Source organism: Lacerta agilis, chromosome 13 (genome assembly GCF_009819535.1).
Source record: "Lacerta agilis isolate rLacAgi1 chromosome 13, rLacAgi1.pri, whole genome shotgun sequence".
In the NCBI taxonomy this organism is placed as follows: Eukaryota; Metazoa; Chordata; class Lepidosauria; order Squamata; family Lacertidae; genus Lacerta; species Lacerta agilis.
In genome coordinates, this window is record NC_046324.1 from 4,299,448 (window position 1) to 4,325,937 (window position 26,490).

Sequence of the window (26,490 nt, forward strand, 5' to 3'; positions counted from 1 at the left end):
CATGCTCTGGTTCCCTAACTGTGAAACCTGGCTCTTTTGACTTACACTTAGATTTGATTTCCTCAGCTGTTTAGTCTCAGGCTGTCAGTTGTCTTCCTTTATTAATATGATATATTTTTCATTTAACTTCCCAGTTTCTTTGAATACTGTGTAAAACAGGCATAGGCAAACTCGGCCCTCCAAATGTTTTGGGACTACAATTCCCATCATCCAGGACCCTGTTAGCTAGGGATGATGGGAGTTGTAGTCTCAAAACATCTGGAGGGCCGAGTTTGTCCAAGCCTGGTGTAAAAGCTGATTATCAGAAAAGAATATCTGAAAGTGTATTCCAAAACCAGAAATTTCAACTTACCAAACAGTTTTCAATGACTTTCTAGACCATCTCGTTTTTCACGGATTACCACTGAAAGATGCAGAAATAACAGCAATGCACAATGAATTAGTGTGTTGTTAAGTAAAGGCTGTCTAAAAAAAGTATGAGTTCTGGAGCATGTGCCTGGTGCCCCCTGGTGCTCAGCAGTGGAAATAGTATGGGAGAAAATTTATTTTCTTTGGAGACCAATGCCCACAGCTACAATGCTTGAAAGGCTTCAAAATTAAGCTGCTGGAACCGAAGGTCCTTTCCTCAGTGTTATTTCAAAAGGTCACTTCCTCCGCTGTGATTGTATTGGTTCTAAATATACTGTACATCACTTTCCCACAAAAAACTACCCAAGGCAGTGTACTCAGGGGGTTTGTAGCTCAGTGAGAAAACACTTGCTTTGCATGCAAAAGCTCACAGCTTCTCCAGGTAGGTCAGCATAACTGGGTGGGTGGGAAATCCCTGTAATGGAAAGGGAGGCAAATAGAAGCCTCTTCAGCCTTTTTTTTTTTAAACACAAAGTGCCTTGCACAGTAGGCCAGTTACACTAAAAAGACTTTCCAGTAATGCTGGACCCCTACAGTGCCCTCTGACAAAGATGGATTTTTCGACCCTAAGCAAATATTTAATCAGGGACCCTGAGGTAGCTTCTAGTATACTTAACTTTCTCCAGGGCAAAACAAACTTCATCAACATTGCTCTCCACTTATAAACAACCAGCTCTCTGGATCCGAGCAACCTGCATTTCTCTGGCATCCCCTTCTGTAGCATGAACCAAGTGACTTGGTGTTCATGGGAGATTTTACACTAATCCTGCAAGTCTGCAACAATATATGCAAGATCCCAAAGCCAAACTTTATGTAGTTTATTAAGACTGAAGAAGAAAGGAAGATGACACCCTCCTGGTCAGCATCTACATTGAAGCTCCAAAGTCTGACCCCATCTGAGAGAGTTATGTAATTTGAACCCTTAGCTGGCTGGCCTAATATCTAAATTCCTCCCACCTGTTAAGCTAGTCCAAAATACATTTACCAGGAGTAGGCAGCCTAAGGCCCGGGGGCCAGATGAGGCCCAATCGCCTTCTCAGTCCGGCCCGCAGACAGTCCGGGAATCAGCGTGTTTTTACATGAGTAGAATATGTCCTTTTATTTAAAATGCATCGCTGGGTTATTTATGGGGCATAGGAATTTGTTCATCCCCCCCCCCCCAAAAAAAATATAGTACGGCCCACCTCATGGTCTGATGGACGGTGGACCAGCCCATGGCTGAAAAAGGTTGCTGTCCCGTGATGTAGTGTTTACTCCCTAGCCTTTTTCTCTCTCCTGAAAATATCCTGAAAGGCAGCAGAGGTTTCATATCAGATTTCCCTTCTCCTAGATTGGCAACTTTCCCAGCTTGAGGAGTCCCATTTCTCCCTAAGCAGTGAGGAAGAATTGTATAAACCAATTGACCTATCTCCTCTAAATACAAAATTTTCCTGACATAGGTTTCCCTTACAATTGCTTACTTCAAGACTTGATTACTGCAATGAGCTCTGTGTGGGGCTTCCCTTGTGCTTGATCTGTAAACTGCAGTTTGTGCAGAATCACTTCAAAAGAAAACTTTTATAAAGTAATTTTTAGATGGTACTTGAGCCCCACTATGTTCAGTCAGTGTGGCATAGTGGTTAGAGTGCTGGACTAGGACCTGGGAGGCCAGAGCACGAATGAAGCCCACTTGGTGACGTTGGGCCAGTCACTCACTCTCGGCTTAACCTACCTCACAGTGTTGTTGAGAGGGAGAAGTGTGTATGCTAGGTTGACTTCTTTGGAGAAAAGGCAGGATATAAATGTAGTAATAAATAAAATCATAAAGTCATATTTGTCGAGGTTCAAATAATGTGTGTTGTAAAGAAGTGGAAGTGGGTGCCAGGCACACCTCACTGGGGACATCATCAGCAACAAAAATGTTTGTTCTGCTGCTGTTTTCTACTTTTGGAAACTAATTAATTGGATTTTACTGCATTTTAAATTGCGATTGTTTTAAGTTGCTTTGTTGTGCATGTGTTTGTGTGTGGGAAATGTGTTGATAATCATTTTCAGCTATCATTATGAGGCGACCACTAGCAGCAATTGTGGAAATTAATAATAATTTAAAAAGGGAGAAGTCTGATTGTGATGCTTTAATCTCAGGATTAGCGCAAGGCGGCAGGGAAGACAACGCGCGTTTTCTGCTCCGTCCCCCCCTAGCGGCAACAGTAGGAACTACAGCCGTCGCCAGGAAAGCTGAACTAGGCGGCGGGAACATAAACCCGGAGCCTGGATTCTTGGGTGAAGCAAGTGGTGGGGAAGGAAGGGGCGGGGCCTGAGCGCCGTCAAACTCCCCAAGAGACAAAGCCAAGAACCGCTCATTTCCGGTTTCCATTCGCGCCACATAAACAACATCAAGAAGCCGAGCGGGGAGCTGCTCTACCCGCCCCCCCCCCCCACCCTTGTCTTTTTTGGCCGAGGGCTCCTTTCGCGTAGCGTTCCCGTAACTACGATTCTGGAAGCTCTGAGGTGGCGGCGGCGGCGGCGGGAGCTCTCAAAGTTGGGGGTCGGGGGGTCCTCCGAGACCGGGACTTCGCCGTGAGAAGCGGCAGAAGGAAAGGGCAGCCGCCGCTTGCGAGGAAGACCACGATGGCGGCCGGGCGCCTCGACGGCTCTCGGGCGTTGAGGTGCCGGCCGGCGCAGGCGCAGTAGCGGCGCTACCCCGCGCGAGAGAAAAGGCGGGGCGAGCGCTCCTCTGACGGGCTCCGGCCTGCCCCCCGTCGCCGCGCGCTTCCCTCCCTCCCTCCCTCCCTCGCTCAGTCCCGGCCTGCGCTTCGTCTCGCCCGCCTCACGTCGCGCCCCGGCCCTTCGCCGCCGCCGCCGCCGCCATGGAGTGCCCTCACCTCAGCGCCAGCGTCTGCCTCGCGCCCGACTCGGCCAAGTTCCCTCAGGGATCGCCCTCCTCGTGGTGCTGCAGCGGTGAGTGGGGGGGGGGGGCGCTGACAGGCACCTTCATCTTCCTCGCTCCCCTTCCCCACCCCCCAACCCCGCTCCTTTGTTCCAGGGACACGTCCAGGCCCTTCCACCACCACCACCACCCCCGCTCGTCCACGGCTCCCGCTCGCCCTTCTTTATTTAAACACCCGTCTCTCGAGCTCTTCCCCCCCCCCAACCGGGGAAAAAAAAACAATCTCGGATTTTGCTGTTCTCACGACCCCCTCCCTCTCCGTCCTCTTCCTCCCCACCTTATTGGACTTCCCTGTTGCTTTAGGGGTTGAGGGCCCTTCCCTTTCTCTCCTAGCTTTGCCTTTACAGCACTTGCCCCTCGCCCCGCCCTTCCCTGCACCTTACACGCCAGAGCAACAAAGAGGGTGCAGCACCCTGAAGAGGCAACGCGTCTCTCTTGGTCTTGCTTGGGGATGGGGTTTTTTTTCCCTGCCTTAAAGTTGCCGTAACCCTTGACAGGCTAGATTTGCTCTGCCTCGTGGCCGTTGCCTCACTTTCCCAGTTTCTGTGTAAGATTTCCTGTTCCTCTTCTTATCGCCTCCTGGTGAGACTCCGCATTCAGATTCTACACTCCTGATCCCATTAAGCAATTTTCTCTGATCTCTCGATATTCTCCCACTGTTTGTTGTGTGCAGTGCGTCTCCTGTTCCTTATGCATGTACTAGGCTGCTTCCTTATATAACTTCCCACCCCAAATCCTGAGCTTGCGTCTCATTTCCTTTGTGGCCTTTCTCTCTCTATGGTCCACTGATGCCGGGGCGGGGGGGGGGGGCAGGGAAAGGATGCCTGCAAGAGGAGTAGGAAGTCTTGGATTTCAGACCCTTTCTCAGCGGGACTATTTAGAAAGATGGATCATTTGCAGCACTCCTACCTCCCAAAGCTCAGGACATGTAGTTTTTGCATTCACCTATCCATGAATGTTTTTGCATGCCTCATTTTTCTCCTTCCCATTCTGTGGGCTCAGGAATGCTTGGCCTCTACAGTTGTGTCTACCTTGTCTTACTTTCTTAGAGAGGGAAGTCTAGCAGATGTGATCCTGACCATGTGCTGGCAGGCAAGGCATTGTCCTGGAGAGAGGAGGTGGCCAAGGTGTTCCCTGCCTTCAAATGGGAAAGAATGCAGGAATTTCTTTCTAGCTTCTTTGTTGCAGTGAAAGAGCAGTAGCGAGAAAAACAAAACCCACCAAAGACGAGGCTGAAGAGGCTGTGTTTCTGTTGCTAACTTTGCTGTCTGGTCTATGACCGCAGTAAAGGTTGGTTGGTTGGTTGGTTTTTGCAGAGACTGTTTGTGTTTAATGTACTGGAAGGTGCCTCTTGTATTTTTGAATTTAGGCCATGTCAGTGAACTGGGCCAGAGTATGTTGGAGGGTGGGTATAGCGCAATAAAACATGGGGAGGGAAAGTTTCAACAGGAAATGCTGGGTAACATGATTCCTCTGTGTGTACACATGGCCTCAGTCAATATTTACATAATTGAGATGTGTGTTGTGGTGCATATGTAAGACTTTCTGTATTTGGCCTTTTGTTCATTTCGTGGTGGTAATAAACATTGAGACACTTGCTTTACATTTTCAGTACACTCATGGAAACAGAGTACAGTACGTACTGTATGTTGTGTTCAGTTGTTTCACTTTGAGTTGTTTTCACCTTTCAAGTAGGAAGAAAATCAATAGTAGGGTATTTTACAGTGTTTCAGCTGTGCTCTTGTAACTTCTCTTTTTCTCTAAAATGTCTGAGTTGTACTTGAAAAGCCTCTCTTTTGAATTTGCAAAACTCAGTAGGAGTTTTGCAGTTCAGTGGGTTGTGGATTGCATCTTGTCACTAAAGTGAGGAAACCTTGCTAACGTTGTTTTCTGATGTTTCCTTCTATGGAGGAAAGCTACATGGCTGCTCTTAAGTGTGGTGTTTGTGTTTGAGAGAGGCTGTTAGTTTGCTTGAATCTCCTGTGCAACTCCATCCTGGAGCTAAGGTGTGGTAGGTACTACTGCTGCCTTTGGCTAAACCAGTTATATTACTCTGTAAAACATGCAGTGTTAAAGCAGAATTTATTATACTATGTGATATTGTAGGAGAACTAAGGTGTAAATGAAAGCACTGGAAAAGAAAACAACTTTGAGAAATATGTTTACAAACTTAGCTTAGCCATAAGGGGCGGATCTATTAGCTCAGGCAAGCAAATGTGTTAAGCAAGATCATTGGCATGAAGTTCCTCTTCCTCAAGGAAGGTCAGGAAGATAACATTACCAAAGGTGAAGGTAATAAAAAGTATCAGTGTCAGTATCTTGCTGATTATAAAAGTATACTGTACAGTGGTACCTTGGTTTAAGAACAGCTTAGAACAACTTAGATTAAGAATGCTGCAAACCCGGAAGTAGGTGTTTTGGTTTGTGAACTTTGCCGTGGAATAACACATTTCACTTCCTGTTGAGTGTGTTCCATTTGTAAATTGAATCCCCCGCTGCTATGGGAAAGCACGCCTTTGTTTAAGAATGGACTTCCGGAACGGATTAAGTTAGTAAACCAAGGTAACACTGTACTGTGAGCTGTCCTTAGGGCCTGACAAGCTAGTTGTCCACATGGAAGTGTTACTTGCCCCTTGCAAATGGCTTCCTGTAAGTCTGACGTTTGTATAAATATCCTGACAATAATTTGGGGGAATTAGCTGCAAAACTGAATTAGTTTGGAAGATGTTACAATTGTACTCCTAAAGAGTACAGTTGTCGTTGCTGTTTTGCTGAGACAGGGCCAGATACATCTTTGTCTATTGTATATGTAAATTAACATAAGTGCACTTACACAAATGCAGCAGTGTTTTGCAGGATGCCAGAGTTTTTCCATAAGCTTTGTTTGATAAAGCTCCCCTCTCATTACCACCTTTCCCTCCCTGCAGTCTCAGCCCTCCCATGGTTCTTCCAGTCCATAAAACATCAATCGTGCTTGTAACGCTCTAGAAAGGCCAGGAGTTTATGATGTACTGTATTGCAAAGTGGATTTCCAATAGACTCCTGCGTGTGTGTATGCATATGTTTGTGTGGGTGTTACACTCCTTTGGGAATACCCTGTTGAACAGAAAAAAATAAAAAAAAATTCCTTCCAGTAGCACCTTAGAGACCCAACTAAGTTTGTTCTTGGTAGTTCAGGAGAGGAGGACAGAAGTTATTTTTATTTGTATACTATACCGGTACCATAGACATATAAAGGGAACAAGTGTGGGAACTTTCCCCCTTTCTTTTTGTGTTTATACAAGATGACAAATAATATATTCTGGGCTGGTTTGTAAACATTTCTAATGAAAACATACTTTTCTGCCTATATTGGATGTCATTAATTGGGCATTCAGTTTCTCTGCTACTGCTGTTCTTATAGTGAGACAGTAATTTTAACCTCTGCTGTTCTTAATTCTTATTTTTTGCTGTTTCTTTATGGTTGTATTTTACTACTTTTTAAAGCATTCATTATAATTGCTCTACTGCTGTTTTCATATTGTAATGAATTTGTGATTTTATCTTGTTTTAATTCTACTTCATATGTCATATAGAGAACTATAATTGAATTGGGAATTTAAATATAGTAAATACAGTTAATGAGCACAGATGTGACTTCATTCCTTGGCACTGTTTGGGGATGCTGTACTTATTCCTCATTTTTGTGGTGTTTAGAATAAAGCTTTTGTTTAACCAGAGACCACCAAATTATGTCCACTGATGAGACTCACCATGGGATCCACCTTCTGGCCAGTGTTAGAAACTGAGATATGAAAGCTAGAAACTAAATGGTACCTTAAACCTAGGTTATAGACGCAACAATGAAATGAATGTCTAGGTGCGCTTTTTAATAACAAGAATACAAAGCTGAAAATGAATGAACTGCAGCTAAAATATTGTGTTCATTTTTCACAAGGTCCAGTCCTCATCTGAAGACTGCAAAAAACAAAGCCATGCTCCCCCTGCCCACCCCCTAATATTCTTAAGATGGTCTCTTCTCCAGTCTTCAGAGAACGGCTGGAAGTGGGGAGGCAGAAAAAGGTCCGCCTTTCTTTCCACTCTGCAGACAAGCCATGGATTCTCCCTATACCCTCTTTCCCTCATATAAATATATCTTTTTGGCACTACAGTTAACACATATTAAAGGCCTATACATCTGATGGTAGAGAAACCCACCTTGAGTGTCCAATTCGCAAACCTAAGACTTAAGTGTTCTTCAGTGATCCCACTCCAAAATTTGTTTTGATTTTAAACATCACTGTGAGAGTCTGAAATAGAGAACACTTTAACATGCGCTACTTCAACCATCATAACTAACTGGCTAGTATATTTCAAATTAAAAGCATATCATACAGTAAAATTACATTAAACAAGACAGCTAAAACCTAAACACAACGTGTTGTTGTTCAGTCGTTCAGTCGTGTCCGACTCTTCGTGACCCCATGGACCAGAGCATGCCAGGCACCCCTATCCTCCACTGCCTCTCGCAGTTTGGCCAAACTCATGCCAGTCGCTTCGAGAACACTGTCCAACCATCTCATCCTCTGTACTGAGTTCAAAAGAAAAGTTGTCAGGTCCCCGATTCATGCACATTTTACTTGAGAGGAAGCCCCGTTGAACTTAGTTGGGATTTACTTCTGAGCAACAGGCAGATCCAGATCAGGGTTGAAAACCCTTCCCCCCCCCCAAAAAAATGGTGCCCAAATTGCTTATTTTGTTTCTTATACATTGCATTTTATTGTACTGTATTACAATTTGAATTCCTTAACATTGTAAAGTACAGTGCATTAGAGTTGCTAAACAGAGAGAAAAATAATTACCGTAAGTGGTCCACCAAGATGCTCAGCAGTTTTCAAGTGCACTGTGGATGGGAAGTTAGAAAACCACTGCTCCTGTCTAGATCATTCTCCCTAGTTCTCCTTCCGTCTCCCACATGTGTGAAATTCCACCCAAGCTTTGATTTCTCTTGTGCAATTAATTCTCTAGACAAGCCCATTCCTCCAGCAGTTTCAATGAAGGCTGATGGGTGTGGGGAGAGTTTCACAACTCTCTTGAGGAAAGAGCCAGGCAAGGCAGTGAGAGCTTTGCTCCCTGCCCATTTTCAGTGGATGAGACAAGATGGGAATGAGATGGATGGATGGAGGGAAAAGGCAGCTGTACTTCTAGCCTAAGGGCAGCCAATCCAAGGCTGCTTAGAGCTAAACACTGCCTTTCTGTAAGGCCAGCTGAGAGGTGGAACCTATCAGCTTGCCTGACACTTCAGCAATCTCTTGGAAATCTAGCGGGAAGGAATTTCTCCTCCCAAACCCTCAGCAGTGGCAGTTTTAATCTGAAATATTAGGTGCAGTACTGCTCCCAGAGTTCAGAAACTGCTCGCATTTATGAAATTCCCTGTTCTAGACACATTTTACAACAATGGGAGTTTCGAACACTGCACCCAGTGTGAGGCAAGATTGGTGATTGTGCTATTGGCCCACCTCATGGTTTGAGTAAAAAATTGCACCTGCCCCCTCCCCCCAATTCTAGCCTGAAGCTCTCCACTAAGCACTCACTTTTGCCACTTAGGACTTGCTTGTGTTCCTTTTTGGAGAGGTTTGCAGTTATAGCAGGTAGTCAATGTGGGAAGCTTTGTAACACTGCTTGATTTGACTAGGACTGGTGCCAGTGTTTGAAACTCCCATTGTTCTAGGTGCATTTTGTGACAGGGAATTTCATTATGAGCAGTTTCTGAGCTCTGGGCACAGTACTGTGCCTAAAATTTCAGATTAAAACTGCAGAGTGGAAGGAAAGGAGGACCCTTTTCCACCTCCCTACTTTCAGCTACTCTCTGAAGACTGGAGAAGAGACCCTCTTAAGAATATTAGGGGGGGGCAGGGGAAGGAATAGACCATTTGAAAAATGAACATAATATTTTAGTTGCAGTCCATTCATTTTCAGCTTTGTGTTCTTGTTATTTAAAAAGTGTGCCTAAACATTCCGTTGTTGGGCCCGTAACCTAGGTTTAAGGTGCTATTTAGCTTCTAGCTTTTATATCTCAGTTTCTAGCACTGACTGCTGCAGGGCTCAGCAGCAAGCATCTTCATGAGTAGTCATTCTAACATATGGTAACCATAACAAAATAATATGATAGTGGCATTTTTGGAATATTTGACCAAGGTCAAATAGGCATTTCATTGAGAGTATTTGCTGAATCATTTTACAGGCAGGCCAACTCAGCTCTAATCTCTTGACTAATAACAATGTCTTCAATTATTATAGGTAGGTAGCCGTCTTGGTCTGCCATAGTCAAAACAAAATAAAAAATAAAAAAATCCTTCCAGTAGCACCTTAGAGACCAACTAAGTTTGTTCTTGGTATGAGCTTTTGTGTGCATGCACACTTCTTCAGATACACTGAAACAGAAGTCACCAGACCCTTATATATACCCTGTTTCTCCTAAAATAAGACATAGCCATAAAATAAGCCATAGCAGGATTTCTATGCATTTGCGAAATATAAGCCGTTCCCCAAAAATAAGCCATACCCCGAAAATAAGCCATAGTGACGTGGTACCTCCCATTAAAACAGCCTGGGGAGGCGTGGCTATGCAGCGTACCGATGCGACACGGTTAAAATAAGACATCCCCTGAAAATAAGCCATACTGTGTTTTTTTGAGCAAAAAAAAAAAAGACGGTGTCTTATTTTAGGAGAAACACGGGTAGTAAGAGAGTGTGGAGGGGTATTACTCAGAAGGGTGGCGGGAATGGGTGATTGGCTGTTAGGTGTGGAAAACCTGTTGACGACTGTTAACGACTGCAATTGGTCTTACAGGAAAAAGCAAGGGATGAGATGGCTAAAGATACCGGTAGCTTTGTCATGTAAAATGAGATAAGAATCCAATCTCTTGGTTCAGACCAGGTCTCTCCATGGTTTTAAGTTTGGTAATTAGTTGCAATTCAGCAACTTCTCTTTCCAGTCTATTTCTGAAATTCCTTTGTAGTAAGACAGCTACTTTGAGATCTTGTATATGTATAGAATGTCCTAGGAGACTGAAGTGTTCTCCTACTGACAGAGAAACCAGTAGGAGAACACTTCAGTCTCCCAGGACATTCTATACAAGATCTCAAAGCAGCTTTCTTACTTCAAAGGAATTTCAGAAATAGACTGGAAAGAGAAGTTACTGAATTGTAACTAATTACCAAGCTTAAAGGGATGCAGGTGACGCTGTGAGTTAAACCACTGAGCCTAGGGCTTGCTGATCAGAAGGTCGGCGGTTAGAATCCCCCACGATGGGGTGAGCTCCCGTGGCTCAGTCCCAGCTCCTGCCAACCTAACAGTTCGAAAGCACATCAAAAGTGCAAGTAGATAAATAGGTACTGCTCTGGCGGGGAGGTAAACGGCGTTTACGTGCGCTGCTCTGGTTTGCCAGAAGTGGCTTAGTCGTGCTGGCCACATGGCCCGGAAGCTGTACACTGGCTCCCTCGGCCAGTAATGCGAGATGAGCGCCGCAACCCCAGAGTCGAACACGACTGGACCTAATGGTCAGGGGTCCCTTTACCTTTACCCTTATCAGTATAAATTATTATACTGAATATTTATTATGCTTTTTCGATTACATTTTTAAAATGGGAATATTTATTGTGTTACCAGCTTGACCCACATTGCTGAGGGTTTTTGGCATAACTGGAAGTTGCCTGGGAGACTTACTCTCATCTAGACTAGAGCAGGCACGTCCAACAGATAGATCGTGATCTACTGGTAGATCACTGGACATCTGTGGTAGATCACTGGCTCCCCCCAAAGAAGCTAAACAACTTCCCTAAAAATAAGCCCTGCACCCCCCCCCCAAACGGGGCTTTCCTCCTCCCTAAGAAAGCTCAACAACTTTGACCTGAACCCCCAAAAGGGGGGTAGATCACTGCCAGTTTTTAACTCTGTGAGTAGATCACAGTCTCTTGGGAGTTGGCCACCCCTGGACTAGAGTAAGAGCGATTCATTCTGGGGCAGCTGCTGAAGAGGGGTTCTTTGTATGCTTTGTTTGTATCGACTAGTATAGATCACAGGGCTGGAAATATATGTTAGATGCCAGGTTGCCATAGTGATTGAAATTTGGTTCTATTGCAATGCTTAGAAAACTATTCTGTCAGCTTGAGAAAATTTTTGCATATGTACCCAGACGGGACCCAGGTGGCGCTGTGGGTTAAACCACAGAGTCTAGGGCTTGCTGATCAGAAGGTCGGCGGTTCGAATCCCTGCCACGGGGTGAGCTCCCGTTGCTCGGTCCCAGCTCCTGCCCACCTAGCAGTTCGAAAGCACATCAAAGTGCAAGTAGATAAATAGGGACCGCTCCAGCGGGAAGGTAAACGGCGTTTCCGTGCGCTGCTCTGGTTCGCCAGAAGCGGCTTTGTCATGCTGGCCACATGACCCGGAAGCTGTCTGTGGACAAACGCCGGCTCCCTTGGCCTATAGAGCGAGATGAGCGCCGCAACCCCAGAGTCGGACACGACTGGACCTGATGGTCAGGGGTCCCTTTACCTTTACCTTTACCCAGTCTTGGTTATAAATGATACCAGAGGATGATATGTACAGGACTTGTCAGTGCAAGTGGTCATAATTCCTCTGTCACACCAACTGTCATATGAAATAAATCATACTTATTTTTATCTGTTTAACAAAATTTATATACTGATTATAAATAGAACCTCCAAGTCATTTACATAAACTAAAACAAACAATGAAAGGCAAACATAAAGCACCCCCAATCAAAACATAATTAAAACCAACTGTTAAACTAAAAGCAGATTTAAAACACATGTCAATTTCTACATGTCAGAATATTTTAATACCTTATTTCATCTTGGCTACACAGAGAAGTAGCTCAGTGATGCTGTGGAAAGCTCTGATACAGTTTAGGCATAGTTTATCATGTTACAGCCGAACCATGGTTTGGTATCTGGACTTAGGTGCTCCTCTCACATGCTCAGATTTCCTCTGATTTGAGTAGCATTCTGTTTGCTGTGATAGCTGAATTGGGAAAAGTAGGGTTTCTATAAATGGCAGCTTGCCTCCAAACAAGAACTAGAAAGTAGTTTGAAGTTGAATGTGAGGTTACCATATTCTTTCATGCAGTGTGGTCATCAGCATAAAATTGCGGTTGAGGCTTCCCTGTAACGAGCGTGCAGTACGAAAAGGCAGGACAAGCCACAGCTAAATGTCAGACCTGTTCCTCTGCTTCCCTCATAGCTCGCCCAATTTTATTAGCATGTACAGTATTTTTTTATTATAATGCTTGGCATGCATTCTTTATTGTTTATTTTAAATGTTGCATGTGATTTTTATTGTATTGAATTGTAAGTAATTGTTTTGAAAAATGAGACGCTTAAAGTAATTCAGTGATACTGGAAAATGAGCATCCAGCCATAAGTGTGTGCATGTAAGGATTGTTGCATCAGTGAAATGCTGCTTCATCACCTCTTTGTGTTTTGATTTGGCATTCATGCTGCTTTTTAAAACAATTTATTTATTAGATATACATTTTCCACCTTTAAATATACAACAGCACATCCAATGACTTCCCTTTTTCTCTTTGTTTTTCCTTGTACTTCCAAAAGTAACTGCACATTCTATTTCCTCCATCTAGTTTCCCCCTTTCCGTAATTTCTTAATCTACTTTATACTCTTGAATTTACAATAATCCTGCTAGCATTTTCACTTGCTTACAATTGTTTTCCAAATACAAATAATTTCCATTTCCCTTTATACAAACGTTCTTATTGTTCTCTTACCTTGCTGGCTAGGCCTGCTAGCTCTGCATAGTCCTTCATTTTCAGTTGCCATTCCTCCTTCTTTGGAACCTCTCCCACCTTCCATTTCTGAGCTAACAAAATCCGAGCTGCTGTCCTTGCATCCATAAATAGCCTTTCCTGCCCCTTAGGTACCTCTGTCTGTACCATACCCAACATAAATGCTTCTGGTTTGTTTGTTTTTTGGAATATTATTGTAAACATTTTTTCCCCATTTCATTATAAATCATTTCCAAAGCATCCTTAACTATCCACATGACCACCATATATGATAAAAAAATTCCTTCTGCTTCTTGATATTTCAAACAGATACCTGTTTCACTTTTATACATCTTTGCTAATTTACTTAGAGTTAGGTACCATCTATAAATCATTTTCATATAATTTTCCTTCAATGTGCAACATGCAGTAAATTTTAAATCCGTCTTCCATGTGGCAATCATGCTTCAAGGTAGATTAGGTAGGGGTTTGTGACCACAGTCCAAGTGTGTACTTTCCTCCTCCTTGCCCATAATTGCAAAAAACAACTTTCTGTGTTCTTGCTCAGCCAGTACTGATATCATCTTGATTAATGAATGGAAACCAGGCCTCATTTGGGTATTTGCATAACTTAAGGGGTATGACATTGGGTTTCATGCTAGGGTGGAGTAGAGGGAAAAACCTTGATAATTCTTTTAAGGAAGCACTTAAAACAGAATAATGAAGAATACATTAATAAGGTACCTGTATTTTTTTGTATCTCATTGGTTCTGTTATGTACATTTGCATGATCACTTCAGAATTGCTGGTTACCTGGAAATGCAGGCACGTTTGGTTCCCTGTGTCAACAGATCTTGTTAGTCTCTACGGCTACAGAACATAGTCTTGTTTGCTCTTAGTAGACAGGCTAGGTTTGATGAAAAGGGAACTATATCACATACATGAATTAGTAATGTTTATAGGTAATAGACTTGAAACTTGGCTGCCATCCGCCTGTCTGTGTAGTTGTTCTCAGGTGTTGGCTTAGCTGCTGTGGCTCGCTGCTTAGGGTGACTGTGTCAGCAGTAGAACGTGGATGTTTTCCTGAAGGGATAAGTAACCTTGAAGGCACAGAGTAAAGGGGGAAAGGGACCACTAAGAGAGACGTGACAGAGGAAGAAAGTATCTTGCTCAGGCGCAAGGAGTTGGATTGCAGGAAGGGACGGAAGGGACTTGTGAAGTTGAAAGCCAAGAAGCCGAGAGTGCAGTGAGGTCAGTGGTCAGAGTTGGAGGACAAGCAAAATTCAATAATTTAAACTAGCCAGTTGTCGCTTTAGTACAGGTCTTTTAGCTGACTAAGAAAATGACTAATAAGTTATTGGAGAGTGGTGACTTGCCTTTAGAAGTGTATTGTTTAAAGCAGGGGTCAGCAAATTTTTTTCAGCAGGGGCCGGTCCACTGTCTCTCGGACCATGTGGGGGACAGACTATATTTTGAAAAAAATATGAACGAATTCCTATGCCCCACAAATAACCCAGAGATGCATTTTAAATAAAAGCACACATTCATGTAAAAACACCAGGCAGGCCCCACAAATAACCCAGAGATGCATTTTAAATAAAAGGACAGATTCTACTCATGTAAAAACACGCTGATACCTGGACCGTCCTCAGGCTGCATTTAGAAGGTGATTGGGCCGCATCCGGCCCCCGGGCCTTAGTTTGGGGACCCCTGGTTTAAAGCTACCTTGGACATTATCTTCAGGCTCTTGACTCAGCTGTTCTCTAAAGCCCATTTCCTGTTTGTCTACTGTTTCATTCTAACTTGACTTTTCTCTTTTCTCGTCTGTGAGTATGGAAGCTACAGATAACTTCTTACTCACCTTCAACTCTCTTTGTACCAGCCTGTGTTTGAATATGATATCTGAGAGTTGGCACTCAGTATATATGGGTGACTCTATGGTCTAAACCACAGAGCCTAGGGTTTCGCAATCAGAAGGTCAGCGGTTCGAATCCCCGTGATGGGGTGAGCTCCCATTGCTTGGTCACTGCTCCTGCCAACCTAGCACTTCGAAAGCACGTTAAAGTGCAAGTAGATAAATAGGCACCGCTCCGGCGGGAAGGTAACGGTGTTTCCGTGCGCTGCTCTGGTTCGCCAGAAGCGGCTTAGTCATGCTGGCCACATGACGCGGAAGCTGTCTGGACAAACGCCGTCTCCCTCGGCCAGTAAAGTGAGATTTGCGCCACAACCCCAGAGTCTTCTGCGACCGGACCTAATGGTCAGGGGTCCCTTTACCTTTACCTTTACTCGGTACATAGCAGACAAAAACTGAGAAGTTCTTGGTTCAAAAGTCATTGCAGCTGATTAAAAAATGGTATGTGATCTTTGGCAAGTCACTGTGTCATTGCTTCAGTCCCATCCCCCTGCAACATACACATAATAGTGTCTAGAGCCAGTTTGGTGTAGTGGTTAAGAGCGGCAGACTCGTAATCTGGGGAACCGGGTTCGCGTCTCCGCTCCTCCACATGCAGCTGCTGGGTGACCTTGGGCTAGTCACACTTCTCTGAAGTCTCTCAGCCCCACTCACCTCACAGAGTGTTTGTTGTGGGGGAGGAAGGGAAAGGAGAATGTTAGCCGCTTTGAGACTCCTTAGGGTAGTGAAAAGCGGGATATCAAATCCAAACTCTTCTTCTTCTTCTTCTTCTTCTTCTTCTACTCTACAGGGCTTCTGTAATGGTTACTGGAATAACATGTGAAGTGATTTGAACATTTTGCTTTTATAAATTTGTTTATATGCCCCCAAAGTAGCTTGCAACAAAAACAGTTGAGACACAATAAAACCAATGCCTTCAAGAAGCAGAATAAAATGGTCAAAAACTTAAGAGCAAATGAAAAGCTAAGCAGAATAAAAAGATCTCAACAGCTCACCTAAAGCTTAGAAAGGAGGGAGCCAGCTGAGGGGCAGTCTAAATGTTGTTTATAGGTTGAAATATTTCGCTCTTTAAAAATAGAGCAGTTAATTCTTTGCAGGGAATGGCTGTGCCCATTGTGTAAATAATGAACAAGCATTGCAAACTCACTTCAAGTTACAAAGTTGTAAACAACACTTTTCTCCCTTTTCTGTTATGCAATGGCAAATATAGTTTCCACATCCCAAATTAACAGGATGTTGAAGAAAAGAGACATATGACTCATTTCAGACGGCGTTATGGCATTTCAGATTCTTTTTGGCCAAATCCTTCCTATATGAATGTCTTTCATAATACTTGAGGACATTCTAAAAATACAGCTGGGTAAAACTGTAGGTAATTGCTGTTGTAGACACTTTAGTTAAAACTTGCAGAACAGTTCTGTTTATTTCTCTTTAATGTGAGCTGTATAAAGACTCCCTTTTTCACACAAAGAAGAGCTTTGATTTTGTAAAATTGGTTTGATATTTTCAACATCTAGATAGATACTAAGTTCTCTGTACCTAGAAGCTGGAGTACTAAGCAGCCAAGCAACTCTGAACAATGGTTTACCTGAATTTTCAGAATTCAGACCTCATGCTTGGGTTTTAAGCTCTAATTAGTGCAAACTATGGTTTGGTTTTATGTCTGAGTTGCACCAGCATCTCACCAGTTACAGAAGGCTTATTTTTCAGGAACTATAGTTGTATGCCATCAAATACACTAATTGGGCTGCCAGTGTTCGGAGAGAGTGGCTGCATTTTGTGGCTTGCACAACAACAACAACAACAACAACAACAACAACAACAACAAATAAATAAATAGGGCTTGCTGATTGGAAGGTTGGCGGTTCAAATCCTCGCGACAGGGTGAGCTCCCGTTGCTCGGTCACAGCTCCTGTCCACCTAGCAGTTCAAAACCATGTCAAAGTGCAAGTAGATAAATAGGTACGACTCCGGCAGGAAGGTAAACGACATTTCCGTGCACTGCTCTGGTTTTGTCAGAAGCGGCATAGTTATGCTGGCCACATGACTCCCTCGGCCAGTAAAGCGAGATGAGCATCCCTTTACCTTTACCTTTACCATCTCAAATTACAAGTAAGAATAGCATGTTTGAACACTCTTTCATGTAAAAAGCGTTTTGCATATATAAAACATGCAAGCTAGGGACACAATTGCTTTTTTCCAGTTGTAATGGAGTAATTGAGACAAGTTTTTCCTATTGTTTGGGGATAGGCAATAGCTCAGTGGTAGAGCATCTGCTTTACATGCAGAAGGTTCTTGGTTCAATCCTTGGCACCTCCAGATAGGACTGGCAGAAATCCTTACCTGGAATCCTGGAAAGCTACTGCCAGATGGTGCTTTTGCTGTGTCAGGAAAAATCAGTGGACTTATTGTTTGGGTGAAGACTGTAGCACCTTTAATGAAATAGACCCACTGCAGCGTTCACCGAGAAGCTTTGGCCACAAAGAAGATGCCAGACTCACTAAAGAAGGTACTTGATGAAATTTTCAAATCTCAAGCTTTGAATTCTAGGATCTTCTCAAAATTGCGTGAAGAAATGGGAAGCCAACATAAGCAGTTACTTTTACATACAGAAGTGCATTGGCTGCCAAGGGTGGCGGCCGCAGGGGGGGGGTATATTGAAGCAGTTCTTTGTATTATTTGATGAAGGACAACTTTCTTTTGACAGATTCTAATTTCCATGTGATCAGTTGAACAACTTTGCATGGTTTTGTATGCTAGCCTACTTAACAGACATTTTCACATACTTGGAACAATTTAAACAGAAACCTTCAAAGCTGTGATGTGAATATTATGTTGAAGATAAGATTGAGGCAGTGATTTTAAAATTATGGTTATGGGCAAGCTGAGCAGAATGTGGTAGCCTCACTAACATCCCAACACTAGAGACATTTCTGGAGGCCACTGACGAAGAATTGATAGCAAAAGTAAAACATTACATCACTGAGCACCTGCGTGATTTAGTGACTAGCTTCAGTGATTACGTGCACCAAATCTGGATTACTGCACGAAATCATGGATAAGGAATCCTTTTGAGGGTGATGTACAACTAACAACTCTTATCTTGTGATGGTTCATTGAAATCATTTTTCAAAGAATGTAGACTTTACCAATTCTGAGTGATGGTTTTTGCTGATTATAAGATGTTAAGTGGAAAAGCTTGCTTTCAAACATCTAGTTGCCTTTGTTTCACATATCTTCGTGAACAAACATTTTCATTATTTTGTTTTATGAAGAACAAGCATAGAAATCGGCTTGATGTTAAACCAGATTTGAGAATAAAATTGGAAATACAGAACCAGATGTTGAAGGAATTGTTTGGGATAAAAAGAGGCATGATTTCTCTCATCACATTTGGGTTTAGTGTTTTTAACATTTTGTTGGGAGGCATCTCTCTCAACAACAACAACAACAACAACAACAACAACAACTGTTTAGAAGCTGCTAGAAATGTCAGAATTTGTTCACATGCACTAAACATTAATAAAATTAAATTTGTCTCTCCCCCACTAAATATTTGCCATTTTTGCTTGGAAATAGCACAGATTTATGGTCTTTTTAGCATACTTAAAATCTTTGCTTTTTAGGTGCTACCCCACATTTTCTTTATGGTAGCTGCCTGTGTGCAAAGCAATTTTTTAGAGTTATCAAAAGTTTCAAAAGTAGGGGGTCTGTGGCTTAGCTTTTGAAAAATAGGGGGTCCTCAATAATTAGCTAATTGGAAACCACTTTTTATCTGTGAAGGAAGTCGCTGACCTTTTCCTCAGACTCAAAATTAGTAATTGTAGTTTGTGATTTCAGAATCTCAAGGGATGGCCACTGTATTGCAGTCCTTATGGATTGGCTTTGGAGTCAGTTTGGATATTGTGACTAGTGCAAAATGAGCTGTTTCTTCCTTTCTAATGTTCTTAGTATATCAGGAAAGTGACTCAAATCTTCAAATCAATCAAAGCAGGCGTGGAAAATCCTTATTGACTACCCACTAATCCCTATCCCAATCACTGCCCTCTTTAGAAATGTATAGCATCCGATCTTTACCATATGGCTTGCTTACTTTGGTTTCTGTTTTCTTTCCAATATATTGCAAGTTGGTTCTGATCACACTTATAAGTGGAGTGCATCATGCCAACTGCACCTCAGTGCTTCACATAACAAGATTTTATAATAAACAAGTGAAAGCATTCCATTTTTTAGTTTTGTTCTGGTTCAGTTGCTGCTTGTAGATGTTCTCCAAGGAGCACATGATTCATCCCCTCCTCAGTTAATCCCTACAACAACCCTGTGAGGTAGGTTAAGAGGCTGTGACTGGCCCAAGGTCACCCAGTGAGCTTCATGACTCTGGGTATTTGAACCCTGATTTTCCAGACCCTGGTCCAACACTTAAACCACTACACCACACTGGCTTCCTAGAGTACAGTCGTACCTTGGTTGTTGAACGCCTTGGTACTTAGATGTTTTGGCTTCCACACGCCGCTAACCTAGAAGTGAATGTTTTGGTTTGCAAACGTTCTTTGGAACAGAACCTGAACATCCAACGGGGCTTCAAGCTGCGCTTTGGTTTCCATACGTTTTGGAAGTTGAATGGACTTCCAGAACAGATTCCATTCGACTTCCGAGGTGCAACTGTACTTATGGGGTAAATAAATATGGGGAAAGCAAAATGCCACTCAGAGAAAAGGATCTGAAATATTTTCCTTGATATTTTTTTCTTTGAAATATAAAGCTGTATAGTGATGATGATGATGATATAAATTTCACTGCAAAAAAAAAAAATGGCACCTAGACATTCGGTTGTGGCAACTGTAACCATTTAAGGTGCCATTTGGTGATTAGCTTTATATACCTGAGTTTCTAACACATTTAAAGTAGATCAGTTCAGGATCATGTCAGAAAACAAGTGTTCATATTATGATGATGATTATAATAGGTAATTGATTTTTCTGACAGTTTACTCTGAACTTAATACCAGATGGTTAAACATGCTAAACAGAGAAGCTTACAACATAGCAGGGAAGTGAAATGTAGAACATCTGATTGTGAGAAATATACGGATGGAAAATGTATGTTTACATTTTAAAATAACCCACCCATTCTCCAACTCTCCTATACTGTCCACCTTTATTTTGTCAACTTCCTTCTCTATAGTTTACAAGAGCTGCCTACTACCAATCAGTTGATGTTATATTAACATCATTGTGAGAAATGTATTTCATATCATTTCTGAACAAGAGATGTTTGTAACTCAAAAAACTGGCTTATGTGACCGCACCACACACAGTCTGTTTAACTCAACTTCTCTATTTTTTTCATGCTCAACAGTGTGCCGATCTAATAAAAGTCCTTGGATCTGCCTGACTTGTTCAAGTGTCCACTGTGGAAGGTGTGTATATATACATTTGACCCCTTCTGAAAGCATATTTAGGTAAAACACGTTTTAGAATGAGAAGACTTAGAGTGGTTTTCTTCAATTAAAATGACAGGTAATCTGGGAAGTATTAAAAATGTTTATCTGAGAGTTTCTGATGTTTTTTTATTGTTTTATGGACTGAAACCATAAAAGGCTGTTAAAAATGTACAAAGGTGAATGTATGCTTATTCTGCTGGAAGACTTCCAAAACCTACTGGGTATCTGCACTTAAAATCTGCCAAGTAATTTAACAATCAACAGCCAAACCTAGTTGATACAGTTGTTCATACAGTATGTTTGTTTGAGATGCGTTAGACATTATCTTTGAAAAGGAGGCTCTTGATAACATGCTATCTTTCCCCTCTTCCTTTCAGATATGTGAATGGGCATGCAAAGAAACATTATGAAGAGGCCCAAGTTTCATTAGCTAATCACAAGAAAACAGAAAAGCAAGAGAAGATTCAACACACAGTGTGCATGGATTGCAGTAGTTACAGTACATACTGGTAAGGTTTTTTAAAGCATATCATCAGTTAGTAGTTGTAGCTTATATTTAATGCTTTGTGTCTGTTGAGAGTGCTTCACATTATCTTGGCAATACCTTCAACAGTCCTAAGAGATAGGCCAGAATTATCCCCATATAGTAGATGGTAGGTCTACACTGAGATGGTGGTTTATTTCAGGCCCTCTAGTGGTAAGAACTTAACTTGGGACTTCCTAGCTTACAACTGATTTTCTTAACCACCGCACCACACTATAGAGGTTGAACAGTTTCCTTGTTTTTTATTTCTATGCTCATCCCACCTTATCTTGAGGGTTTGGGGTAAATAATGAAAGCAGCAACCTTCACCTGTATGGAATAACATTTTGCCCAGTTCATTTCAATTTTCTCACCCTTTTGCAGAAGATTGCAAGCGGGTGGCGCTGTGGGTTAAACCACAGAGCCTAGGGCTTGCTGATCAGAAGGTCAGTGGTTCGAATCCCCGCGACAGGGTGAGCTCCCATTGCGCGGTCCCAGCTCCTGCCTACCTAGCAGTTCGAAAGCACGTCAAAGTGCTAGTAGATAAATAGGTACCACTCCGGTGGGAAGGTAAGCGGCATTTCCATGCGCTGCTCTGGTTCTCCAGAAGTGGCTTACTCATGCTGGCCACATGACCCGGAAGCTGTACGCCGACTCCCTCGGCCAGTAACGCGAGATGAGCGCCGCAACCCCAGAGTCAGACACGACTGGACCTAATGGTCAGGGGTCCCTTTACCTTTACAAGACTATTATTTTTTTAATTAAGCCTGATCCCCAAAGGCCAACTGAAAGAAGGAATTTTTTTACAAATCTCTGTAGAGTTAATTTAAGAAATAATTCGAGGAGAAACGTCACCTCAGTTCAAACCAGTGTTTGAATCAAGGTTTGCAATTTTGTCTTGAAGGACAAAACCCAGAAATCGGAGGCGAGGGAGGATGCTCAATGGAGGCTTCTTCCAGACTTGTAAATCAGCATTATGAATGTGTGAGCAGAGCCAGTGGCATGTTCCAATCTCAATCAGGTCTTTGTCAAGTTTGGTTTGAGGTCTTTCTCTTACATAAGTGCATGTATGCTTACATACATAGCTGTCCTGAGTCATCACATGTCCAAATTTTACGGCAGTGTGATTGCTGTCCAAACTGCCCTACTTTTGTTTTTGGTTGAAAGCCTAATGTGCATAGGACTGGTGTGGTTCCTGTGCTTCTTGGGCTGCTTCCACTCTTTGGGTAATGCGTATATCTTCCTTACATGGCGGGGGCAGGTTGTGTAGTTATGGGTCATGCTGATAGCAGTCAGCCTTTTGTGGGTATGGCAGTGTTGTCCACATGCTATATATAGCAGCATTCTTAGGCCTTTTCCTCCCATGTTGTCAGTGAGATGTTATAAGCCAGGCTTGTGAGTTAAAAGCAGCTGTCCTCTTCCCATCCCACTTGCCTCCCTTCAGGCTACCTATGCCTCACTTACTAAGCTAAACATACCCAGTTAACTCAGTCTGTCTTCATTAATATGGCTTGCATTGTAAACTTCAGGGAAGTATTATACTGGATTAAAATATCACATATCTGTTTAACTGCGGCCATTAGAAGCCAACCAAAACAGAAAGGATACCATGCCTTGAAACCATGTTTGGGCTCAGAATTTGAGGAAAATATACAATGAAAGAAGTTCACAGCTGTACAGCAGCCACAGAGAATGTCTCTTGATGACACAGCAAACATGCAACTTTAATGTTCCAGTTCTCTGGAAAGTACAGTTTAATCTCACTTATCCAGCCCATTGTGCATTCCAGCCTAACTTTTGGTCCTAAACAAATTACTGTGTGGATCTGTTGAAACTAATTATTATTGCTGGCATGGTGGCGGCTGGCAAGAAGAGCATTTCAGTAATTTTTCTTTGTTTTTAGAATTCCAGATAGGTCTTTAAAGGGGATTTTGAACCTTCTTGTATTTAGTAGCTGATTTGTAGTACTTTTATCTCTTCTTGTTCGATTTGCAGTCATTTCCTGACTTTTTTTCAAAGGCTTCCAACACACAGTGCTATTGTGGTTGTTCCCCTTTCCAACAGAAACAGTGTACAGAGGTGTTGGGCCCTTCCTGTATTTAACCACTCCTTCTGCTGTGTGTTATAATCACAGAAAAGCCAGCAGTGTAAGCAGAAACAAAAGCAGCACTGCACTTAGCAGGTTAGTCATAGCTGCACTGTGCCAAAACTCAATAAATAGCAGGAATGTAGATCATGGATTTCTAATCCCATTATCTCACTAAAATGGTTAATGCTTAGCTCTATGTTGAGAAAATCTTGTATTGAGATATGTAAAGTTTTGCACTTTAAATATGAAATCCATTAAAATTTGAGCTACAGAACAATAACCTTTATTTAAAGCAAAAGCAAGCGTCTTGTGCCTTCAAGACTAGCAGATTTATTTTGACATGAGCTTCCATAGGCTAGAGTTACGCCATCAGATTCTTATCCTGCCTTACAGAAATGTATACACATGGTGGCGGCGGCCAGGTGTTGGTGTGGAATTGGAAGCAAAGATAACTGATTTCCACCCCCACTTCCCTCCACTATGTATAACTGAGGGTAACACTGAATGCATCTGATGCAATGGTTTTAATCCATGAAAGTTTATGCAGTAAAAAAATTGTTAGTCTTTAAGGTACCATATAGCTGCCTGGCTGTTTTTGCTGGCCTCCACTCTGGCTTTTTTATTAATTAAGGAATGGAAAACTGGTATCAAGCAGAAGTCAATTTTTGTGGTCATATTAGATTGAATTTTGCAGATAACAAATATTGTCCATTGATGCTTAATTCCACAAAACATGTAATCATGATTCATACAGGTGACAGGTAGTGAGATCTCATAAGGGGCATTATAGGGTAAGGATCGATATAAGCTAATACTGCAGGAAAGGAACAAGCAGAAAGTGACATCGGACACTGGAACTGGTTTCCTTGAATTCGTGTTGAGAACCTTTTCCATTTAAAAAATATACGTACCTATTATATTTTTTTAAAATCTGTTTCAGCACCAACAGGTGCTGGATGCCTCCCTTTTTATAATGAAAAAGTCTCTTAAATAACTGTTGTAAAGAAAACGGTTGAAGTGGCAGCATACTGAGCAGCACATGCCATTGTGTTTAGTACTACCAACTCTGGGTGTCGCCTGATGGTGAGAGTGCAGCTTCAAACATTTTCTTCTTCAAAAAGGCTGCTGCTTGTCCACTGTGAGAACAGGATGCTGGACTGGTGGGGACATTGGCCTGTTCAGAAGGCCTTTCTTATGTTCTTAAGTTATGTAAACCTGCAACCAAGCGGCTCTATGAAGCAGTTTCCCCTCCTGTAAACATCTCTCTAGTGATGCGTAAAGGTGGGGAGAGAGACAGCTTCAGAAAGTAGTTTGGCAAACCACTTTAAGACAGTCACTGCTGTCTGAGCAAATAGGAGCAGAAGAGCTGCCTTTAAGCCTTTGGAAAAGCCTCATTGAAGTAGCTCTTGCGGGCTGATAAACAGGATTAAATCCTGCTGGTTTAGCTGCAGGATCTTGTTCCCTGCTGGAAACAGGATCACACAGCGAGTGTTCGAAACTTCATTGTTCTAGGTGCATTTTGGAACAGGGAATTTAATTAGCGCGAACAGTTTCTGAACTCTGGGCACAGTACTGCGCCTAAGATTTCAGATTAAAATTGCAGAGTGGAAGGAAAGGAGGACTTTTTCTGCCTCCCCACTTCCAGCTACTCTCTGAAGACTGGAGAAGAGACTCTCTTAAGTATATTAGGGGGGTGGGCAGGGGAAGGACTAGACCATGTGAAAAATGAACATAATATTTTAGTTGCAGTTCATTCATTTTCAGCTTTACAATCTTGTTATTTAAACAGTGTGCCCAGACATTCCATTGTTGCGCCCATAACATAGGTTTAAGGTGCTGTTTAGCTCCTAGCTTTTATATCTCAGTTTCTAACACAGCACACAGCTCAGTGTAGGATTAAACCCTATCCTCTCTCTCATTCACTGACATTATCATTTATGTCCTCTGATAGGCAGGGGTGTGTGGTTTGAGGAAAATGCCATTGAGGATTAAATTGGATCCACCCTTGGAGCAGTCACTTTTAGTTAAGAGGAAATACATACTTTGAACTTGTATTGATCTTCCTAATAACAAACTCTGGTAGTGAATGTTGAAAGTATTGGCATGCTTGAGGGAGCTTTCTCCCTCCCCCCCCCCAAACCCCACCAAACCTAAGGGAAAACCCCGACAACAATCCCTAAATAGTCTAGTCATATGGCAAACAGGAATGGGGAATCGAAGAGTGCCTTGCTTGATCTCCATGCAGCTTATTGTATCCTGGAAGTGGGCATAGCTGGCTGATAGGAACTGTGAATAGGAAAACTGCTTCTGCTATGCAGGTGAGGACACATCTCCCCCCATCCTCTGTAGGACCCACTTGCTTGTTTTCTTTTTCAGTGCAGCCTGCTTAGATCATAAGGGCAAGACAGTTTCTGTACCTCTTCATCTGAAAGGAGGTGGTGAATACAGTTTGCCTTTTAGTTCTCTTAGCACCTACCTTTTTGCTGTTTAGTAAAACAAGCCCATATTTGCTCAACATAAGTCTCATGGTGGTAGGCTGTGCTAACGTAGAAGAAGAGGAGTTCCCACTTTATCACTACCTGAAGGAGTCTCAGAGTCTGTCCATTTGCTGATTAATGTGTTCTTACTGCAGTTATCGCTGTGATGACTTCGTAGTCAATGATACCAAGCTTGGCCTGGTGCAGAAAGTCCGAGAGCACCTCCAAAATTTGGAAAAGTAAGCTATATACTTATATGTGTCTTTCTGAAAGTGGATGTGGCTAATCTAGCATTGTGATGCCATTCCTTTTTTGTAGTTGGTCCTTTGTATGTGATAGGACAGCATGGGTGCACGCGGAAAATCTAGAGGCACGCTGTCATCCACTAATTGACATGGGACAAAATCCACTGGGAAATTCTGCTGTGTAGACTTCACTGTAATAAATAGGAGGTGTGCAAGAGCACACTGTGGTTTTGTATAGTTGCTGTTTATTTCTGTGAGACTTGCATAGCAGAACTTCCTGGTGTACTGTGTCCATATGTGGGTTGGTCTTCCCCTGTGCTGCATTAGTGGTGCCAAACACCTGTCATCACAATGGGCTTAAAGTGCAAAAGCCTGCTGCTGGCCTGGAGTCCAATGATGGAAGTCTGTTGAGGTTCCAGATGTTGCATACTTTGAGTTGACTGACTTTGGCAAGCTTAAGTTTCATGTTTAGAACAATGTTTGTATGAGCAGAGAAGGACTCTGGTGGGGATACTCTACCAAGTAGCCTTTGATCAAGAAAGTGGAGTTCGTTATTTTAGATCAGAAATTTTAGTTCTAATTAGGGCATGCTCAAGGGTGCCTGATGTAGCATAACCTAATCAGATTAATTTGGGTATTTTATGATTGCATGCTATTGAAAATAGAATAGATTTGAGTGTG

At 42.5% G+C, this 26,490-nt stretch overlaps 1 protein-coding gene across 2 annotated transcripts in view; it reads left to right on the forward strand.

The window, feature by feature from the left end:
- The first annotated feature begins 3,219 nt into the window (after positions 1–3,219).
- The window catches only part of USP3 (ubiquitin specific peptidase 3), a 42,261-nt gene continuing 18,990 nt past the window's right edge, over positions 3,220–26,490 (forward strand). For both annotated transcript variants that reach the window (XM_033166426.1, XM_033166427.1), the window contains exons 1-4: positions 3,220–3,348; positions 20,391–20,451; positions 20,853–20,984; positions 25,720–25,803. In XM_033166426.1, the coding sequence (XP_033022317.1) occupies positions 3,258–3,348; positions 20,391–20,451; positions 20,853–20,984; positions 25,720–25,803 (368 nt within the window). In that variant the 5' untranslated portion in view covers positions 3,220–3,257. The remainder of the gene's footprint in view (positions 3,349–20,390; positions 20,452–20,852; positions 20,985–25,719; positions 25,804–26,490) is intronic.